This window comes from Pocillopora verrucosa, chromosome 4 (assembly GCF_036669915.1).
Source record: "Pocillopora verrucosa isolate sample1 chromosome 4, ASM3666991v2, whole genome shotgun sequence".
Taxonomy (NCBI): domain Eukaryota; kingdom Metazoa; phylum Cnidaria; class Anthozoa; order Scleractinia; family Pocilloporidae; genus Pocillopora; species Pocillopora verrucosa.
In genome coordinates, this window is record NC_089315.1 from 15,342,393 (window position 1) to 15,365,436 (window position 23,044).

The following is a 23,044-nucleotide window of genomic DNA, read 5'->3' on the forward strand; positions in this document are numbered from 1 at the left end:
AATACCGCGAAAATAGCAGAATATTGTGTAAGACGGTCTTGTCACGTGTGAAATTAGCCACCCAAGAGCCTGTTCGAGCTACGGAAGAACTTCTTTGGTTGTTATCCGTACTTTGGTATCCGAGACTTTTCAACGATTCTTTTCTACTTTTGAACAATTTTTGTAGAACACATTGCTTTTTAAATAATTTTATATATACTTATCATTGATAAGAGCTCATTACTTGCATTGGTGACCGTTTCTAGACCGTTGTTCAGTCTCCAAGTGCCTGTTTAGTTGTTTACTTTAAGCTTTGCCGAAAGCTATGGCCGGTCATGGTTGAGTTCCACAACTTTGTTGAAGACTGTTGCAAATCTCCAGGCATTACTTTGCATCCATCGATAAAGAATGAGTCAGGGAGGAGTCATTATGGTAAGAAAATCATAACAGTAATGAGCATTTGGAGAATTTTCCCATGTATTTCATGTGATGCAAATAGTTGATGCATTATCTTGCAGTACGATGGAGGCCGAGGAAGACGAATTAGTAAGGCAGAAGACTATAACGCCAGTATGAAAAGGTCTGGTTCCGAAACGCTTCTTAAAACGGATCTTGAACAGTCCAAAGAGGCAATTAAAGCTGAAATTCGCAAGCAGCTTAAGTTAAAAGAGGGAGCAGAAAATTTAAAAAAGGTTGCCACTGACAGGAAGACTATCGCCCAATGCAATACAATTTTAAAAGATACTACAGCTAAACTTCAAGATTTGCACGACGATCTTCAAGACCTCAACGCTCGAGTCTCTGAAGACATGCCAGGTGAGTAAATAAGTTGTTGGTATAGATAGCAGATACAATATTACTGAATGCATGGCATTCCGTGACAAGTTGGACCTATTAACAAGCTAAATCATTTTGATCCTTCGCGAAATCGTTTCCTTTGCAACGGTAAACTCAAGCATCATTCGTCGCATTGCTTTCGAATTTCAATTATCGTGGGATTTGATTGTAAGCAGCTCAGAAAAAAATCGTTTATTTGGTAGTACTTTAGATAGTTACTTCTAATTACTGGTGTATTTGTGGCGAGATAAACTCTCGCTGAACAACATATAAGAAGTACGCGCTCGACCAATTACTATATTTTTAGGCCAACATATGTCAGTTGGAATGCAACGTTTTTGTACATGGTTGCACTTGTTGCTTAAAATACAGTATAATATGTTCCATTCGACTTTCCACAGCGAAAACCTTTCGCTTCAGAGCCAGAAACTTGCTATATTTTGATGAGTGCATTTTCGTCACAAGGAATGGTTGAAATTTTTGAGCAAAGTGTGTACAATGAAATCCCTTGATGCGTGGCGGAAACAAACCTCGATTTTGATAACTCAACGAAAAAGCTTACTTAGCCGTAACTTTGGATTTCAAAACTTAATAGTAACCTTAATCCAACATAATATATTATAATATCATCTCGGGAGTGCGCCGGATGGTGCGTATCACAACGTACACTTAAACATCGTTAAAGTATTTAAATGGTCACCCTGTGGGATTGTTAATTTTTTATGTACATGTCGCCGTAAACCCTTGGAAAAAGTTACGGGTTTTAAGAGCGTTATTCTTTGATAACCGCTAGACTATGACGCTTGGACTCGTTGTTTTCGCCACCGTCAAGTGGCTTTAAATATTTGGGTCTTTTCGGTTGCGTTTGTGACAACAACCAAGGATTGTTTACATTTGATCGAAGGAAAATCCTTTGTTTGCTTTTTCCTTCTTGCGATGAGCTTTTCTTATCGTATTCTTTATCCTACTGTGCAAATCGGGAACTGTCTGGCTGGTTTTTTTTCCTTCAGCTGCATTTGTTTATTGTTCAAATCCTTGATGAATTTTATCTAGAGTGCTTGAAAGAAATTACCTGTTTCCGCAAGGGTTATTACGAGTAAAACAACCACTTGGTAACAATAGTTGACAGATATCCTGTGATTTTTAGATCAAAGAGCTGGTATTGTGTTTCTCGACATTTTTGATTCAGTTTTAAAATTGCAAGTCTATCCATCTTTGATTGGTTACTTTCTTGGTACAATATTTGTTACTCTCCAAGAGTTTGACATTTTTAGACATAATAAATGTACTGGCATGAGTTTTAAGTTACAGTCTCTGTCAATTAGATTGGAGATTCTGATTTCCTTGAACATATTTTGAAGTTCTTGCCAGGATTTCCTTCATCTCACTTCTGTGTGATTGAGAAATTAATTCAAGTGATATTTGCAACTCATTTCAACAAAATGTTTGGATTGTCCAACATGATAACCTTAGTTTATGTAAAATACACCAAATTAACAAAATTTACCTGTTTTGTCTGTTGGATAAAATTTCTCTTATCATCTTTTCATGCTCTTATCTGCCATGGCCCATTGACTTAAAGCCCTAGATTATTAACAAAATCCCTCAAGGGAATTTTGATTTTCTATGTTGTTTTCTCCAATTCATTGAAAGAGGATTGTACTTGTACTTGTATACCATTTCAAGTCCAGCAATGATCTTGAAATTAAATGAAATATATTTTGACCTGTGAATGATATATAAATAAATAAATGATCCATGCCGATGAGCTGCAATTAAAGAATTACAGAAAAGAAGTAAAAAAATCTAGGCTTTTGTGATGGAATTATCTTGTCTAGTGGCAATACTTTGTTGATAACAGAAGCCAGTTGTTGTTAAGAGTGATACCAAATTTCCTATCAAGGACTATGAAATTTGTACATTCTTTTTATAAAGTTTTATTGAGTTGGACTTACATATATTTACATATATTGTCTTCTTTGAACAGTTTATACATACTCAATTTGTTGATGTATAAATTCTCAAGAGACTTATGCTCCAGAAACTAAATAATTTTTTTCTCCACTATGAGAAATTAGATGCAAAACTACCTTTCACTGTTGTTTTGACAGTTGCTGCTCTGATTATTGCAAAACTGAAACAGTTGCATGCACTGAGAAACTGAACCTGAGCACCAGCTTTACCTATCAGAACAAAAGTAATTATGGGAACCAAAACATAGTAGGAAAATGTGTATTTACATTCTAAACTGGAGAGTTTTCTTCTGGTGATGGATTCACTAGTGGTAAATTTTTTTTTTGGCAGAAAAAAATATTTTTGGGCATCTGTAGCTGTACCTTTCTCTGACTCTCTAATGTTAGATGGTACACACCCTTTGTTCCAAGATCCAATGCAAGATCAAATGCAATTCTGTAATGCAAGTTTTAATCACAGTAGCCATGTTTATACCAAAGCTTTCTCTTGCACTCTGAAAGTAGCTAAATCAGCAAAATCAATTTATTGAAGGAAGTTGCCCTCTCATGATATGACTGTTTCTTTGCTATGACTTTTTCTACAGTGGACAATGAAGATGTCCTCTCTCCTGACAAGACAGATGGTGTGTCAAATGAACCAGCTATAAATGGCAAAATTGATTCATTAAAAAAGCAAATTGCTGTGGAGATGAAAGTAAAGCAAGGTGCAGAGAATATGTTAGCAATGTACAATGCTAGTGGATCAAAGAAGAAAGACACCAAACTTATTGCAGAAGCTCAACAAATGCTGGAAGACTCAAGGACAAAGATAGAAATTATTCGAATGGCACTACTACGGGAGCAACAGCAAGGACTGATAGGAAAGGAGGATGGAGTAGTGTCAGGTGGCGCAGGTGGTAAAGAGAATTCTGCACCAGGATTAGGACTCTCTCCTTTGGAATTAAGAATAGAAGATGTTCGTCATCATATTGAAATTGAATCTAGAGTAATTCATGGTGCAAAAAACATGATTAAGTTTTTACAAAAGTCTGGTCGTGATAGGAAAGGTTTAGAGGAGGTAAGTAGTTTTTATTCTAAAGAAAGTAAAAATGTATGATGTTAGTAGGACAAAAGTTGACAAATTTTGTGCCTTGTTTGAAAAGTAGTGCATTCCCAGAGTCATTTCTAAGACTACAGAGTAAAACAGCTTACAACAACTCTCAACTGCAGTAGCATCAAGAAGTCCTATCAATTTTCCTACTGGTTACCAAGCAGGATTTGATAAACTTCATCAGTTTCAATTTCAACACAGGGCTTCTATCTCCAAGAATATTAGAAGGAGAGATGTGTCTTGATTTAACTGACTGGAAACTTTCCCTGCCTTTCCCATTTGTTGATTGCAGTCAACCAATATTTGTCTGACAATTCCTTATATATCAAATACCTTTGATCATAAGACTTCAGTATCTGATAATTAATTCTTACAGTAATGTTAAAAAGACAGTTAACTGTGATGATTATTTAACTTGGGCTTTCTGGAAAAACTTAATTTGCTTCTTTGCTAAGCTTGGAAAGGAGAGTCACACTGTAGAGTTTATTGGCTCAATCTATTGAAAGTTATTCAAGAAATCTTGCAATTGCATTGCAATCCTCAAAGGGGATGATGACCACATGATAACTTCAGATGTAGGTCATATGGTGTGTACTTAGTTGTGAATGTTCAACAAGTTTCACTGGGGACTCTAGGATTTCCTAAAGGGGAGGAAAACCTCATTCATCCTCTTGATCTTTATACCGATTCTTCCTGCTTTCTCAATGTGTCCTCTTCTAGCTGGCGAAGGGGTTAGTTAGAAAAAAGTAAATAACATTTTGCTTTTGTTTGTTTTTTACCTAGGTTGAGAGGAGGTTTCATGAATCAAGTCAAAAACTAGACTTACTTCAGTGTTCACTTGCGAGACTTATGGGAGAACTATCTCCTGAACAGGCAGCTGTAGGTATTTATATAGATAAAGACTATGTAACAACACCTCCATCTTACGCTGACCGCAAGGCTGTTGGCTTGGGAAAGCAACAATACACAGCAATAACTAAACCAGCAGCGCTGACTGGAGAATTATATGTAAGTATGCTAAGCCACAGTTTTATTGAAAGAGTAGAATTCAGTTTGATCATTACTGAGTGTGTGACATGCAAATATGGGTAATGAAAATTAAGGCCCTTGAAGAGGTGTTTATTCCTATGAAATGTGGGGCAAAGGCAAAATTTTGATTTCTGGTAAGTGTTGGATCCATAGTGGGTCAAACATTCTACATGCAGCCTTGAGCCACAGGGAACTTATGGTGTAACAGACTCTGTACTTGGTTTCCTGCTTTGTGGCTTGAAATTTTAATTATGTACTTTAGACCAATGATTAGTGAGTCATATAAGAGTATTACATGGAACTATTTGAAAAGTACATTATTTTGTATTCTATGGAATGCAAGTATTTTTGCTTATTAATTTTGTATTTTGTAGTAACTTCTGAACATTGCATTCATATATTACGCACTACTTAGAGGTGTTGGTGAGTGATCATCTTTATATTTTTCTCCTATCTGCTACGAAAGACATTTTCAAAGAGCTACAACTTGACTCTTCTTTCTCCAGGTCCACATAGTTGGCGCTGACAGGCTCCTGGCAGTTGTTCCTAATAGAGATCCTAGGAAAACAATCAGTTTAGCAATGGTGAGCCCAGATGGCAAGCTGGGAGACAGATCAGGTTCTAGCAAGAGAAAGAGTGGCTACAATAAATGGAATGCTGAAGAGAGTTTATCAGGTATTTACAGAAAGCCACATTATCAAATCTGTGGGATCAATGTGATCATGTCATGATTTTTGGAAACTTTTTCACAAGTCTTATGATGTTGAATTTTTGTTTTACACTGTCCTGGTTTATGAATTTGCAGCCATCCAAACTCCTCGGACAAGTACTTTGTGTTAAAATTAAAAGACTTCCTGCGTTCACCTTTTGTCATTTTCCTTTTCACCATTCATGGACACAATTCCATTGCCTTGATATAGATGGAGAGAAGCACTTGCATCTCTCAATTAGCCTTTACACCTTTACATCGGTATGCTTATTCTCCATACTGTTCATATACATTTTCTAAGTTGCTAACAAGGAGAATTTGTCTGACAATTAAGAGCATCTTATAGTGATCATTTCCTTTATTCTCATGACCTTTTACATTTGATTCAGTAGTGATACTGTAAGGAGAAAGTAGAAGCCTGACACTTTAAGGGGTTAAATAATTAATGTAACAGCAATATGCAACAAAATGGCAGGAGCTGAATCAAGCTCCCTCAACTCTTTCACCTCCAACATCTCAGTAGTAATTCTGCTTACAGTCTGTAAGTTTGTATAATTTTAGTCTGTAAGTTTGGGAAATTTGGTCTTGTTCCCTCATGAGAGTTAAAGGGCCAAAGGCAGACAACTTTACTAGTTAGTTGATGAGCAAGATAAACTACTGAACTTCTGAGAAGTGTTGGATGGTTATGAATTGAGCACTAGACAATAAAATGTTCAAAGCATCTGAAACTGAAAGTCAAATGAGATATCTCTTCATGTATTACTATATATGATATGATATTTCCTTTTTTCTGTTATTGTTAGTTGAAGTGTGTGCAGTCCTCAAATTGGATAATTGCTATGTGGGACAAACATCCTGGAAGACATTGGGAAAAGATTGTTGGAGTCAACAGTTTCACATTGAGTTAGACAAGGTAAAGAAAAAGAGATGATTCACACATTATGCAAATTATAAAAATTGTAGCAATTTTTGTGTCTCAATATTATATATTATAATCACACCAGTAGACATTATTTAGCATTGTTTACTCAACCTGAGGATATAACTTATTTTAGTGTATGATAACTCAAGTGATTGCCAGAGGTACAGCATCTTCTTCCATCTCCTATTTCTTAAGAAATATCATGAAATCTCACTTTGACTGTTTGGAAATAATTGCTTCAGTATTTTAGTAGAGTTATATACAGCTTGATGTAATCAAGCTGAGTAATCATGATAATTACAAGTATCTCAATTTTGGGGGAAAAGATGAGGGCTGGGCTTGGCTGTGGGCGATAACTTCTCAAATATAGGTGATGACTTCTGTAATTGAGTTACAGCTATAATTGGACTCAAAGCACTATTTTTGTTGTACATAAGTACAAAATAAGCTAGAGGGAAATTTCAGGTAAATTGACCTAAATTATTATGACTTTCACCTTTATGGTGTACTTACAAGAGTTTCTTGTTTTCTTTTAGTCAAGAGAGATTGAGGTAGGGGTGTACTGGAGAGATCACAGGTCCCTCTGCGGTGTGGCATTCCTAAGACTTGAAGAGTTTCTTGACAATCAGCGGCATCAAATTCAAGTTCCTCTGGAACCACAAGGTTGCCTATTTGCAGAGGTTTGTTGCTTGTCTTCTTACTTTTTTTATTTTTTCTTATTCTTGCACATGCGTGTATGTTTTTAAGGGATGATAGATTGCAAGGGAATGTGTAAATCTGATAATCTGCAGTCCTCCAGTTTGTCTCACTTACAGTATGAGTAATTCCATGTTAATTGATATACTCAGTATTGTCCATCATTTTGCTTTGGTTTTCATTTTTTCATGTTTAACTAGTGTTTGTACTCAGCAATGAGTTGTTCTGTGTTATGAAAGCTTTTTGACAGGACATCCTTATTACAAAATGAGTGTTTGGAAAAGTACTGCATGTTCCTAGAATATATTGCAATTGTGTGTTATTACTGTTTTAAATGTTTTAAGCAACCAACACACATGTAAATCAATGCAAAAGACAATCTTCACATCTGAAACCTTTGCATTTGGTTCTGTTTTGATCTTCCTTGTTTCTCAATATCCCATTATTTAAAGAACCTGTATAGAGTACTTCTTTGCCAGGTCTCTCAGGGCAGCAGTATCTTTCTTGATGAATTTTTGTTTTTGTACCACTTATTCTGCTCTAGAAAAATGTATTAAGCTCAAAACAGTTTCCCTTTGTTGATTTATACGGTTGGAAAATGAAATTTTTTGCTTCGATTTGCTTTTCACTTCATGATTTCTTTTGAGTGAATTTGGATTTCCATAAGCATACTCTATTTAAGGCTTCACCACATTTAGAACCATGATGTTTGAATAATTTAGTTTTTGTATGAATTTTTTATATGTGATATGTTTCAAGTAGAAAGTAATTGTTACCATCTGCTTTCAAGACTGACAAATAAATGATATCAATAATAATTTGGTTTTTGAGCCTTGAAAAGGATGAAATCATTTCAAATGTTGAAATCATTAAAAATGTTGAAATTCAAGTGATGATAGTTGATCATGCTGGCAGATGTTCAGAGTATATAATTTGTTGTTGAAGGAAAATTTTCCAGAGTCTGTATTTTTTTTTTCTTTAGAATGTTCATTTCATTACAGTTTTTAAGTTGTGTTTTCAAAAAACTAGACCTATGTAATGTAATTTTTCTTTGCTATGATTTACTCACATAGAGTTCATGTACACACCACATGCAGCATTTTTCTTGGTTTTTTCAACATCATTTGCATTTTCATCACTTTTTTCAGTGACTTATTTCCTTTGACAAATTGAAAATTTCTGTTTGTTTTATATATGTTGTTAATGGGAAAAAAGTCTTGATTTGTGGGTTGGTGAAGAAACAAGTTCAATTCAGTACTTTTTTGAAAATTTGTTCCTTTTTGTAACATCTAGGCTGTTCCACTTGATCTCCTGCCAGTATGTTTGTATCTGTGCCCAGTCTTCCTAATTATCATGCTCCAGTGGTTTTCTTTGTGTTTCCCAGCACATGTTCACTGTTTGAATTTTGGTGACAATCTTTGTAGTTTATGTGATCTATCAATGTGGACCTATGGGGCATGAAATTGTCATCTATTTTAAATACAGTCTTCCTGTTTCATGAAATGTACTGTGCTGAAAGTCTCCAGCCATTTTTTATATTTGTTCTATTGCAATTTCTGTTTTTCACACCTTTGGTTAAATTCAAAGTGTGTGAACTTCAAGATAAATTTACATAAATTTCGTGATCACTTGACCCAGGGTGAATCAAATAACATAGTTCTGTGGTATAGTGAGAAATAATCCCCCTCAGAAGGGGGATGATTGATTACAATTTTAATAAATCCTTTACTGCCAGATTTCAATATCACACATAAACATGGAAAATAGTATTCTATTTAAAGAAAAATATTTTTTTGTCTTTTTTGTAGTTTGCCTCTGGTCCTAGAAATGTTTGTATATTCCTACTTTTGAAAACCCTTTTTTTAAACCCTCCTAATAAAACTCCTCAGAAGAGGTGCCTATTATAAACACTTTCAGTAATCTGTGAATATGCAAATTAAATTTACATACTTTTCAGACAAGACAGGTGCTTGTGATTCAATGTTTGTATTGTTTCTGTCATGTGAAGCCAATGAAGCCTTACTCTTTGACAGGTTGTAGCAGGTGAATAGCTGTCATTGGCTGGTAAAATGATGAAAAAACTCCTAAGCAATTAAGAGGCAGCCAACTGAATCTTCCACGAAGTTTTAGAGCTTGATTGGTTTATGAAAGGGACAAAAATTATTGAAAATGCCTCCCCTGCTTCCACAGTGGCTGTGCTTCTCATGCTGATCTTTATTCATGAGCTTTTGGGCTTTTATGGCTTGATTATGGAAGGCCAAGGAGATTTGTTATTGGGTCAGGGTATGCCAAGATTTCTGATCTTTGATCACCTAGGATATGCAGGTGGAATTATCTCAAATTTGTCTGATATTTGCAATTGAGAAGAGCTCAAAAACAGATCATATTTCCTCCTCCTTTTTTTGCCTCGGGCATGAAATGAAAGTTGGATTTGAAAGGCTTCCTGTTTGATCTTCATTTGGGCAAATGTACTATTTTACTTAAAATGCATTATTTAGTAATTTGAAAGGTGAGAACAAGTGGCCTGGCTGAAGGCCATGTATGGTGAAAATAATTAAGGCTGATTGAAATTCAGATTAGCTTGACAATGAATTACAGTGAAGATAGATCAGATATTGTGGGGAGAGAACAAAATGGCTTCCTTTATCAGGGAAGGCTTAACATCACAAGCCGCAAGATTGAGAAGATTTACAAGCAGTGGACCAAGGAACTGGCAAAACATGACTTTGAAGGTGTGAAATCAAGGAAGGTTGAAAAACTCCCTGTAAATTCTGAATGGAAATCCTCAAGGAAAGAAAACATCTGTGTGAATAGTAATGAGCATAATATTATGAGCAAGAAAAGCTTTGGACCTGGTGGATTTTCAGTTAAATATTCTGTTGATGACAAAAAGTTGCCTCCTTTTCGTACTGGAAAATATATTCCCAAGGATGATGTTTATTCCTGTGGCAATTGTGTACCCAATGAAAAATCATTGGCTTTGTCTGGGAAATCTAAGGAAAGCTCAACAGAGAAAATTGTGTCTGGTTTGAGTTCACCACCTCCATTTAGAACAGGGAAATACATGCCAAATGATAATTCTATCTATGTGAAGAGCCCAGAAAAATTGGAAACACCATCTAGTTCTCCCTCTCATGGTTCACCAACACACAGAGCAAGAAGGCCATCTTCAGAGAAAATTGTTGGAAAACAAAATGGTTATTTTGCCAGTGGACGAAAATCACCAGGATCACCCAGAAATAGAACTCTAACAAAGTCTCCTGCCACAGAAGGAAAGAGAACTTCATCACTTGAACAGATAAGTCCAACCACTTCAAGTACTGGTTCAGCAAAACTGAGATTAAAAATCTCAATAAGTCAGAGTGCGGAAATAGTCGGCAGAAATGCTTCATCTCGCCCAAAAAGTTCTGCCATGGAGAATTATGTGAATTCAAGGACTAGAACCCGGAGTGAAAATATGCTGTCTATCAAATCTTCTCAGCGCCCTAAGAGTTCAGTTTTAGAAAACAGCACTCATCGATTTAAATCAATTGTACGAGATATTGACATAGGAGCTACTGAAAAATGTAAAGCGACTGTCAAAACTCAAAGCAGACCACGTAGTGCTGTTTTGGATAACTCACTTTCTAGTCGTTTGCCTATGAAGATTGTAACAAGCACAAAAGGTCAAGCTTCTCTTGGAAGAAATCTAGTGTTGGATAGGTCCCCCAGTGGGGAATCCAAGAGATACCTCAGGAAGGGGTCAGATTCTTCAGAGAGAGGGCATCAGCGCTCTAAGACAACAACTTCAATCAGCAGCAGCTGCAGTGAAAGAAGTTACAATGCAGTGAGACTTAGAAAACCAAGGCGCATGCTTCATAGAAATGCTGCCTATGTCAAACCCAGAAAGAATAAAAACTACAAGCCTGTGGAAAGGAAACAAGGCTCTCTTCAAAAGAAACCTCCCAGGTCCCCAAGAAAGGGAAAACTGGAATCAGACAGAGTGGATGGATGTATTGCTGAAAAACCATCTGCTTCACAACGGTCATTTGTGTTTTCTTTATTCATGGACAAGTTTTGCATACGAACAAGAAAACTTAGGGATGGTGGCCTGAAAATCCCTACAATCAAGAGATATCGTGTGATGGTGTGGAAGATAAAAAGGATTTCATACCTGCTCTACGAAAAGGTGCTAATTATTTACTACAATTATTTTCATCTCTTTATCACTTGCTGTAAAATTTTAATTTATACCAAAATTGTTGGGATTTATAATGCTTTGCTATATCTGAAGGAAATTCTTACGCTGATTTCACTTTTAGTTGAACCACATGTGACACCATTACATTTTGTTAAATAATGTGTTTTATCACAAGAGTATTCTTTTATTCCTTTCCCTCTGCCGGGTTAAATATCTCTTCTTTTCTTTCTCACTTTGCATGGTTTCAGTCTGGTTGATTCTTCTTTTGATTTTTGACACAAATCTATACTGTGTCAGCATCTTCTGCATCTCAGCAAGAGAAACACATGAATGCATTTTTCTAAAATGTAGATCTTTTGTTGTTAATCTTGAAACCACGAGGAAAAGAAATTGTTGTCTTTAAAAGCCAGGGGACACAGGGAACATCAGTTAATTTACTTCCCATGATTTAATTTTGCATAGTAACTCACAGTGGTGTAGAATTGATGGCAGAGTGTTTATTGAAGGGGAAAATTGATTGCATTTGTTGTTTCACTGTTATCATGCATGAAGGATAACTGTGTGTCTGCCTTAAATTATTATATTGAAGTTGGCTTTGTGGACATACCATGTACACTTGTGTCATCCCATGATTATTCTGAATATTGTTTTTGTGACAAGTGGGTTTGTCAGCATGTATTGCAGTAAATAATTTTTTTTTTCTGTCATTATTATTCACACATGAGTTGTTTTGGTTTTTTGAATATATGGGCATCATAAGTAAAGAGCATTTTAAAACACAGCTGTTCTTTGTTCTTAGGTGCTCTCCATTGACTTATTCCATTGTGTTCAAATACAGCTATACATCAGAAACTTCAGCATACTATGTCTTGCATTGAATAATATTTCCTCAAAGCCATTTGTCAAATAGTGAAGCTTGCCAAATTAAGAAACATAAAGTTGTAACATGGATTTACCAATATTTGAAATAGATAAAGCTGGGTGTGGAATAGTATTTTTGTAATTTTTGTAATTTTTGTTCTTCTGATCAGCATATTTCCTGCCATTATGGAGCAATTTACAGTAGGAATAAATGCGGTTATAACTGACAACTGGTACTTGATAAAGGGAAGCAGGTTGAATTTTTGATAGGGTCACTTCCACAAAAAAAAAAAAGAAATAAAAAATAGAATATTTGATTTTTTCCAATTGATGATTATTGCCACTGAATTCAAAGCTCTAACAGTGGAGAGAAATTACATTACCTCCTCCCTTGAGTTTATTTGTACTTGTTGTTAAAAGTGCAGGATGTTTTCAGTTTGGCCACCACCTGTTGTTTCTGAGCCGTTAATAATTAATCTTTCAAAGGAAAAACCAAATCTTGTTGTATGAAGCCATCCTAGACCTTGGGTTTTTCTCAAGGATGATCATTCTAAATTGTACTATGTTTGTGTTTCCTTTTAAATGTGTGAATCAGGTTACATTTCTTAACCCAATGGTGACAAAAAAGCCAAGACTTCAGCGGCAGAAGAAGTTGTTTCACATTCAAAAAGGTGAGAACTATTGATAGTTTTTATGTTAATTCATTATCACTGGTGCTAGATATTCCTCCTCTTAAGGTTTTTTATTTCATTGAGAATTTTCAAAGTCAAGGTCATTTAGATAAATTTACCCTCTAATGTCGTAGTATCATAGTGTTCAATGAGTTTTGTTAAAATAAACTTGGTTGTGAATTTTGTTGATGGTTAAACTTGTAACTCTAACATGTGCTTTGTTCAAAATTAAATCATTTGATTTTATGAGAATGACTTTTTGCAGTTACATGTATGTTCCATTTTTACACTGATTTCATATTTTCAAGTTTATTCATCATATCTATTCAGGTGTAGGTTAAAATGTTGTAGTATTTATGAAATGAATTGTGCCAGAGATATAGATGGTTTGTTATAATATTCATGAACAACTGTAAGAGCCATCGATGTGCATCCTAACTTTCTTCCCATTTCAAGACTTTGTTGAGTCTTTATCACTGCACTTCTAATCCTATTTTACAATTGATGATTGCAACAAATTATATCATAAGCTGATTATTTCTCTGTTATAGATCATTATCTCCAAAATGCTTTTGAGAAGTCTTTTGAGTGGATTAAGAAACATTCTAGTGGAAATTTTACACACCTAATAGCCCAATTGTCAATCCTAGCAGGCACAAACAAGGATGTTTGCACTAAAATTTCATTAGTATAAGATAAATATAGAATAAAAATCTTTTTTCCTTCCTTCATTTTTGTGCCTCTAACATGGCATAACTTGTTGTAAAGAGGAGAAAAGAAATAAATTGTTTGAGAATATCCAAAGCAAGATAAAACAGGTTGGAATCATAACATCAAAATTAAACCAGCACAACAGTTTAAAAAAAACTGTACATTCCTGTTACTTTCATAGTGCAGCTCTGTTCATCTTGAAAATATAACAATCAAAGATTTGGTTATTTTAACCCCTTTTAGAAGCTTGTTCAGGGCCATCACAAACAAATGTTTCTTTTTTTTCTTTTAAGCCCATTGCTGTAACACTGAGTTGAACCTACATTGTTGATAATTGTGTTGGAAAAATATTGGCTCTTTGAATTAGACAGTAGCAGTAATTAAAAGACAAAGTTATTGATCAACAGGGTTTAACTGTTTAAGTAAGAAAGGAAGTTATATTTCGTTCAGGTGCATTTAGGGCTCTAACTGTATTCTGTGATGGGTTTTTCTTCACAGGGAAAAATTTCCTGCGAGCTGGTCAAATGAACACAAATGTTGCAACATGGGCAAGACTCCTGAAAAGGGCAGCTCCACCAAATTGTTCAACAAACAATTCAACATTGAGCCCAAATTCTACATCATCCTCAAGGCAAGTATACAGGGAACATCAAGGATAAGATATAAGTGAGGCAAATTCATCACTCTGGTTTCACTAAGCTAATGTGGAGACACCAGGGAAGTTTGCTGAATGTTCCCTGAACATCATTTTTTCCCATTGTTGATGAGTGCAAGGATTTGACTATGCTATTGCAATGGCAAAGTTGTAATTAATTTTGCTAAGCTTTAAGTTCCATCTCTCTGTCAAGTATTCCAATCAGTGATCCGGCAAAGTGTTGACTACATGACTGATGTTGCCACTGGCTTTCAAGTTGTGTCAGTCGTCAAGTTTCTGAACAAGTAGGCACATCCCTGATAAGAATCTTTTCTGTCCAGATGTGTGCTCTGAATTTTAAAATTAAAATTTTTTTGTTTCTTCCGTAGTGCCCAACAAGGTTCTCAAATGCAAACACCTCCTAGACAACCAGACTTTGACAGCACCACCCCAGCCAAAGGGCAGAAATCAGCAAACAGTGGTGAAAAACAATCAAGCTCAAGCACTAAGAGTGCAGTCAATGAAAATGAAGTCCAGGTATGATTGAAGAATAAACTGGCCCAATTTAAACATGCTTTTCTCATAGCATAAGTCCTTGCAATTCTCTCAACATCAACTCAACATCAAATGACTGTAAATCAATTACAGAAAATTTGCTCTTACATCAAGATAGCAACTTCTACCTTTCAAGTTTGAGTATTTTTATTACCTGTTTGCTGGACAATGCATGGATTTTATAGGGAGAAGTTACATGTTAATCGTTTCTGGAAGTTAAAGGGTGAATTGAGTACAATTCAATAGTATTAAAGCATCTATGCAGAAAGGCTTGAATGGAAAAATTAAATTGAATCTTCTCTCGTGTTGAATCTTCTCTTGTGCTGGTGCATTCTCCCCTCATGACGTACAGAAAAGGAAAATGAGAAAGGGCCCCTCAGATTTAATTATAATCAGTTACATAAATGAGTATGATGTATGATTACCTTTCTATTAAATGGGTATGAATTGTTATTTATTAAATATATTTACCTCTATTGTTTAGCTCTTGCATTCAAAGTAGATGTTATGTATTGTTTCAGGATGCTCTTTCAGCATTTGGATTCCTTGACAGCCCTCAAAGTCCACCAAGACCAAACATACAGACATCCCCACCAAAACCAAGCCCTCCTGTTAGGAGAAAGTTAGTGTTCACTTTTTTTTAATGCTGCTTACTTCAAAGGATTGATTAGCTCTAAAATTTTAATACCGTATTTCTTCACCTATAAGCCAAGCAATTTTTTCAGAATTTGACACAAAAGTTTTGGATTTTTTTTCAAGAGAAACGGGGTTCAGCTTATAGTTGAGGGTTTGGGGTTCAAAAACAAGCACAATTGCAAATTTAATGTTAATGCGAAATGACCGTAAATTCCATGACTGCGGCAACTCTTTACGTGATATGTTTTAAAATGGTCATGACAACAAAGTTTTCTGACCATCAATTAGACACTTTGCTTTCCATGCATTAAGAGACAATCTCACTCAACTTGGAAAAACTCTGCTCATTTCACATTACAAATGAAATATGGTAGTTGCAGGGAACTTTTGGGAAGTGTCTGCATAGGAGGCATAGTGAATTAGGGGCTATTTCTGATCTGGCAGTCTTATTTTTAAATCCTATGCTGATCACTGGAGAGATTTGTTCTTGAATAGGTCAAATTGAATCCCTCCACCACAATTGAGAATATATAAAGGTCTTGCTCCAGCCATTTGGTTATGTGCTCTTACAAATGTCTTGATCCATTTGGAACTTTTTTCTATGATTTTTGTTGTATAATGCCTTTAAACTAGCAGGAGTAGCTAGGTGCTCTTTGAAAAAAAGAGAAAGAAAATAATTTGAGGTCTTATCATTAACAATTTCTTTGTTTTAGCATCACAATTCTTACTTTTTTTTTAATTTGTTGTGACATGTAGATCTTAAGTAAACACACGCAGATACTTGACTGAGTGAAAACAATTTAGAATACAACCATTAAAAGATGGTGACACACACAGCTTTTGTACCTTTGGAACTGCTGAGACTTTGATGCTTCTGTTAGCAAGTGATTTTGTGCACTTATGATATACTTTCCTTTCTATAAAAACCTCTCTTTTTTTTTTTTTCCTTAACACAGACCTCCTTCACCTCCAACTAGTTTAACAAGTCATATGAACATCGACAGCTTTCGCTGCATTAGTGTGTTAGGTAGAGGACATTTTGGAAAGGTAAGTTGCAGTGTTATATGAGCAACCACATTATATTTTACTCATTTCTATCAAGCTACCAAGAAGGGTGATCCCCAGACCATCCAGATGGATTGGCAAGTTATTTTACTTCTTAGGAACAGATCCTTTTGCCCTCTGGAAGAGATTCTGCTGTTCTGAGCTCTGCGCTCTTCAGAAACTTAGCCTAACCTTTGTCCTCTGAAAAAGATTATTGTTATGATACTTTATTAGGTTAAGGCTGCATTACCATAGAAATCATTTTTTGTCTGTGTTGGTTGACCTTTTTCTGCCCTTACATATTTATCATTAATTATCAGAAGAACCTTTGTAATCATTGGGAAGGAGTATTTTTGGAATAAGGGATGCAATTGTAATTCACTTAGTTTTAGTCTAAATAATTTTTTCCTTTTCTCATGGTACCAGGTTATTTTAGCAGAATACAGGAACACCAATGAATTGTTTGCAATCAAGGCTCTGAAGAAGGGTGATATTATCGCAAGAGAGGAAGTTGAAAGGTAGGCTTTTGGGGCTAACTGAATTTTAAAACAGTTGTTTACTTTATTTAAATTGTAAAGCTTTATTAGAAGTCAAGTTAGAAAATGTTTGAAAACTTTTTCAGTATTTTTTTGAGACAAGGACCTCATCGTTAACCTAAGCTACATATGTTACTGATTAATGTAATGAATTACAGTTGAATTTGTATTAGGCAGCATCACATTAAGCGGTCACCCAGTATTGGACAGTCATATGTCAAAGTCCAGAATTTTTTTTCCTTGATCACTATAATTTTGACCTCTATTAAGTGATCACCTCTATTAAGTTGTCCTGGTCACCCTTAACTAAGTCCCAATTCCCTGTTTTAATTGTCTTCCACCTGTATTGAACTGTCGCTGAAAGTGGAACCACTCAAATTAAAGTAAGAATAATCTTTTGAGTAATTTTTAATCCATGTTTCTCTCCCAAAATCAAAGAGATTCCATACATCAAGTTGTCCATTTTGGCATTAAGTGGCATTGTTTATTGTACTTATATAATACCCAAAGTCTGTGGTACCTGTTTAAAGTGGTCAACCTGCTTTAAGCAGTCAATCTGTATGAAGCGGTCACCCCACTATTCCCCGTGGGTGACTGTTCAATACAGGTTCAACTATATAGTCTTAATGCTTGTTATATTAAGAGCTTTACATTTACCTGGCTATCTTTTATTTTGCAGTCTATTATCAGAGAAAAGAATTTTCTTGACAGCAAACAAGATGAGGCATCCATTTCTAGTTAACTTATTTGCCTGCTTTCAGACCCATGTAAGTTTGATATGAATATTATTGCAAGTCATTTTGTTTCCCTGTGTGACTTACTTAGCAGTTCGGCCTTTTGCATTTTTGTTCCTCCTTTCCACATTGTGGGTAAGTTATCATCCCACCCCTGGGTTTCTCTGGCATGGTCGTCATAGTAACCTTGTTGCTTACATGATTGAATCCCTTGACTGTCTCCACATTTTGACACCTACCTACCCTCCAATCCCAATGACACAGTCTTCTTCATTTTGCTTATCTTTTAAGTAGTTCTTCTATTAGATTTGTTGACAGATTTTTTTTTGTTTAATTTGAATAGGAACATGTGTGTTTTGTAATGGAGTATGCACCTGGAGGTGACCTTATGATGCACATACATGCAGATGTCTTCTCAGAACCAAGGACAGTGTAAGTACTCTTCCATGTAATATGTAAACCTAAACATTGTTTTGTGGTGATATCTGTTGATGTTGTGGGAAAGGCACTGGGCTCCATCTTAAATAAACTGTGTTTGAGCCTGGACAATGGCCATCTTCTTACACTGCTAAGAAAGGCAATTTTCCTGTCATAGTGAGTTTCTCCCCATTGGGCTTAAATTACAGCATTTGCTGGCTGAGGAAAACCTCATGTCCTGTTAGAGAAACCTCATGAAATACCAGGATGACCAGCTATTTGCATCCCATCCTGGAAGGGGGGGGGGGCTTCACTTCTCATTACTGAGTGTTCCAAAATAGGATATGAACGTCAGTAACTACTGTATGCGAGTCGGTCTCATGGAAGGCATTGCAGTGTGTCTCTTCAAAGAATATCAAGCTCATTCAGTTTAGTACTGGTAGTCGTTTTCTTGAGCCACTTTGCTCACCTATTACAAAACTATATCATAAGTGTATGATTTTCATTTACCGTAAAAGTGGTCTCCTCGGGGAAAAAGTAATACGGTCCATCTTTTAAAATGAAATGCTGGTGTATTGTTTTCAGGTTTTACACATCATGTGTGGTGTTAGGATTGCAGTATCTCCACGAACACGAAATAGTTTATAGGCAAGTAAATTCGCCTAACATTTTGTTGTCTTTGTTTACTTTGACTGGCAGACGTTGTTACGGTTAAAGGGTTGTATACACGTTTTAATTATTTCTTCGTGAAAGGGTCAAGGCAGTGTTGATTTGTATGAACCATGTAAAAAAACTCGAGTTGTGCGTTTAATTCGTGTTGTATTTCAAAGAAACTGGCTAATGAAAAGTCAAAGTCTTTAGCTAGGGAAGCGCGATAGAATGTCAAGGTGTGGTTGTTATTGTCTTTTCTATTGTTATTTTTATTGTTATTACTATTATTATGTGGTATATAGATAAATTCTTGTATATTAAGCAATTACTCAGCGAGTGCGCGTTGGACATGAGATGATAGATAGCCAAACACTTCCGGTAGATAATTAAACTTTTCCGGTTTAACTCGTCTTTATGCACGCGCATGGTATAATGGATAAGCCAATGAAAACACTTAAATTGCATTATCGAATGATCTCCTTTTTAATTATTATTATTATTATTATTATTATTATTATTATTATTATAATAGCACAAAGGTCAATTCTCATAACCATACCATGTGTTATTGGGTTAAGTAATTTTGTAATTATACGCAGTTGTTTCAGTGTGCTTAAGATGAGGCACTTCACATTCTAGGGATTTGAAGCTGGACAATTTATTACTGGATTCTGAGGGTTACGTCAAGATTGCGGATTTTGGTTTATGTAAAGAAGGAATGGGTTTTGGAGCAAGAACAGGCACCTTCTGTGGAACCCCTGAGTTTTTAGCCCCTGAGGTTAGTGCACGATTGAATTAGAGATGTTCTGCTCTCATTTGTTCATTTTTGGGGGGGGGGGAGGGGGAGAGGGGGGACGGACAGGCTTGGTGTTTAAAAATTCAGATGTTCTTTCGATTTGTTCGAAGTCAACACATTGTTACTCACTTTCTACTTTCAGGTTCTTACAGAAACTTCGTACACGCGAGCTGTGGACTGGTGGGGTCTTGGAGTGCTCATATTTGAAATGCTGGTCGGAGAAGTAAGTTACCATTATAAAAACAACATTATCCTTGTGTTACGAGAAAAGGGCGCGATAATTCACCGGCATCTTTTTTTAACTGCGAGTAAAGGGTCAGTAGACACTCTCAATACTAGTATTAATGAGTGTTGACTTCGCGAACAAATTGATAAAGTCAGAGGCAATTTAGGAGGTTTGGAAATGCGTTGAAGGAATTTTCCACCTTGTTTACTTAGTATTTCAAAGTGAAAGACTGGTTTGCAGCTAATGAATTTTGGAAATGCTCAATGAAATGGTTCAACTCTTGCGAATAATAGCGTTTTTGTGAGTACGTTGTTTAAAAACTTTACCATTCCTTACTTTTTTAGTCACCGTTTCCAGGAGATGATGAAGAAGAAGTTTTCGACTCTATTGTTAATGATGAAGTTCGATATCCAAGGTTCCTTTCAACAGAAGCCATTGCTATCATGAGAAGGGTGAGTCTTGGGGCTGTTATCAGCAATAAACGTGAAATGTTAATTCTTCTTGCTAGCTAACTTGAATCCTGTTATGTTTAGAGTTTGGTTTAATATCAATGCTATGCTCATCTTGCTTTTTTGGTTGTTTAATATATTCTCTAATAGTGTCCTTGTTTTGGTGTTTCTCTTGGCAATTTTTCTGTAAACAGGAAATTGTCTGTGTCTAGAAGTACAGTAAGTGGTTATTTTATCCGTAATTAACCATTGGAGAAAGAAATTACGACGAAAGCGCAGATTCTTAGTTGATAATTTTTTTTACTAGTCCATCGTGTGTTTGCGCTTGCAATAGAACAAGTTTTCTTTCATCAGGTTCTTTCAGTTTCACTGATTTGTTTCTTGTTTTCAACCCACTTTAGTTATTGAGGCGCAATCCCGAAAGACGGTTAGGAGCCAGTGAAAAAGATGCAGAGGATGTCAGGAAACAGCCATTCTTTAGGGTAACTGATGATCTTTCCTGTTTATTTGTCTGGTAAACTGGGAGCAAACTTGGTACAAAGTGCAAATGGAAATGCACCTGTGAACATTTCTGGGAAGGTTAAAGGTTAAACTCTGAAGTGATTCCACGTGAGCTTGAAGGCCCGTTATTAAGTTCAGTGTAAATGCTAGATTTTTATCTCATTTTAGTTTCTTTAAATTGGAAAATAATAATATTGAATGATTACTTTCTGTCTCTTGTTGTTAGGATATGAACTGGGATGATCTCCTCGCTCGAAAAGTTCGACCACCGTTCGTTCCAAGTGTGGTAAGTTTTTGTTTTGTATGCTAAACTAGTAAACATTCGCTTTTACAACATACGTCGTGTTTCACACTTCAGTTTGAGTCTTCTATTAGTTCCGCCCTTCAAGAAAATGTTTAGACTGTTTCCACTATTTTTCCGTAATCCTTCTTTTCGAATAATGTAGAAATATTAGCTTGACCGAGTCCATATTTGTAGCCTAAAAAGCCTTCGCCGTTACGGGTTTATTTATTCTATCATAATTATTGTCTTTTTTTTACGTTTTGGGAAATATTCCGAGCTGTGTTTGCGAGTTGGAACGATTTATTGGTTCTAAGTGTGGTTTTACAGTCGTTGATAACCTAGCAAGCCTCGCTACAAAGCCTGAAGCATTTTAAGTAATGCCAAAAAACGTAATGAAAGTTCTGATGTTTCTTTGTAGAGACACGCGGAAGATGTGAGTAACTTCGATGAAGAGTTTACCTCAGAAGAACCTGTCTTGACACCTCCAAAGGAAGCCAGACCGTTGAACAGTGAAGAGCAGGTGAAAATCCTCTTGCTGGTTTTCAACTAGGGTGAAGGCAAAAAATATGCCGCAGAGTCAGGAAATTTCCTTCGGTTCTCTTTTCTCTAAAGTGGTCTCAACGTCTGAATGTTAATTCTCATAACTGGGGACTTAAAGACCTAAAAGATTTCTTTGTTAGCCTGTCCTTAGAATTTGATGCTAGAAAAATTTAAAAAATGCTAAAAAACCCAACCCGTTAGCTGACAATTTACTAACTATTTAATTCCTGTCTCAGACAACGTATTTAAATGGCCTGGAGAATTTTACATCATTCCTAAGAACTGCAGGAACAAGTCTGTTGCCTTTACCTTGGGGAAGTCGACCCGTTCGTGTTTGTTCCATTGTTTTCCTTGTGCAGGACCTAGAGTAATAGAGTAAACCAGTTTCCCTATAAAAATTTATTTTAATTTTCAAATGTGACAGTAATGGCTTTCTCTTCTTCTACAGGTATTGTTCGCTGATTTCAATTACACGGCCGACTGGTGCTGAGAGCATTCAAAAGCGAGCGATTATTTTATAGAGTAGTTTAGCTAGTGACGGATTTTCATTTTTACAGTCCCCAGGAGCAGCAGCTCAGTTGTAAAGCAGTTTTATGAAAGAGAAAAGTGCAATGATTTTATTTTTATCTTAACGGGCTTGTATTTCCCCTTCATCGTTTTCCTCATCTCCGCCACGCTGAGCAGATGGCGTAAAGTGTAGTTTGGGATGTAAATATATATGTAACATAAACGTTGTCGCCAATCTTAACACTAAATTCTGGCTGGTTTGGCTCTATTTTTGAAGAAACAATTGCGCGCGCTCTGAGAAATAACAGAGAAGTCGCCTTATTATTCTTTGTATCATAACTTGAAATTACTCGAAGAATGTTCACAACTTTCGTGGGATTTTGATACAACATTTCTCCTTTGAATCTGTTGCTAAAGACTTATAGCTTGTCTAGAATGTTTATATTATTATTATTTGTGGCGGGGAGAATACCACCGAATGAAGACAACGACTAACACATTCCATCTCGTGCACGAACCGAAAGTAATAAAATTTAACTTACTCCTTAAGTTTCTCAGTACTGTTGATTTTCTGAAATACAAGATGGTCGTTAGTTTTTGTCCTCCTTTGGTGGAAGAGAACTGAAATTAGAAATGATCTTACAATTAAACTTGTACATAATAAGAAAATTCTCTGCCAGGAGATTGTATATCATTTATTTTACAGTATCAATTTGAAATTAAACCTTGACGGATTTGAGTTTAATAGTCGGAATATTTGATTTATATTACCAATAAAGAGTCTACGGTTTGTTTTGACTTTCATTTTAAATCGACGTGAGGGATGCTGCATTCAGTATGTGGCGCGTTTAGATAATAAATTCTTGTGAACCCTTTG

The 23,044-nt window shown here is 35.7% G+C and overlaps 1 protein-coding gene across 2 annotated transcripts; it reads left to right on the top strand.

The window, feature by feature from the left end:
- The first annotated feature begins 44 nt into the window (after positions 1–44).
- LOC131796412 (serine/threonine-protein kinase N2) lies at positions 45–22,912 on the top strand. Of its 2 annotated transcripts, XM_059114002.2 has the most exons (23): positions 45–411; positions 498–795; positions 3,374–3,846; positions 4,663–4,887; positions 5,415–5,583; positions 6,421–6,530; positions 7,076–7,219; positions 12,872–12,947; positions 14,157–14,289; positions 14,682–14,829; positions 15,369–15,469; positions 16,440–16,530; positions 16,954–17,045; positions 17,743–17,830; positions 18,141–18,229; positions 18,800–18,862; positions 19,505–19,643; positions 19,804–19,884; positions 20,232–20,339; positions 20,738–20,818; positions 21,064–21,123; positions 21,539–21,640; positions 22,109–22,912. In XM_059114002.2, the coding sequence occupies exons 1-23, from the start codon at positions 388–390 to the stop codon at positions 22,148–22,150; spliced, it is 2,937 nt and encodes a 978-aa protein (XP_058969985.2). In that variant the 5' UTR covers positions 45–387; the 3' UTR covers positions 22,151–22,912. The 2 variants fall into 2 exon arrangements, with proteins under 2 accessions (XP_058969985.2, XP_058969977.2); XM_059113994.2 differs by lacking the exons at positions 45–411; positions 498–795; positions 3,374–3,846; ... (2 more) ...; positions 6,421–6,530; positions 7,076–7,219 and adding an exon at positions 9,076–11,403.
- Positions 22,913–23,044: the final 132 nt, after the last annotated feature.

Coding starts and splice junctions, on each gene's coding strand:
- LOC131796412 (XM_059113994.2), top strand. CDS start 9,823: ATGAATTACAGTGAAGATAGATCAGATATTGTGGGGAGAGAACAAAAT. Junction 16,531..16,953: donor GTAGAGGACATTTTGGAAAG/GTAAGTTGCAGT, acceptor TCATGGTACCAG/GTTATTTTAGCAGAATACAG. Junction 19,885..20,231: donor TTGAAATGCTGGTCGGAGAA/GTAAGTTACCAT, acceptor TTACTTTTTTAG/TCACCGTTTCCAGGAGATGA.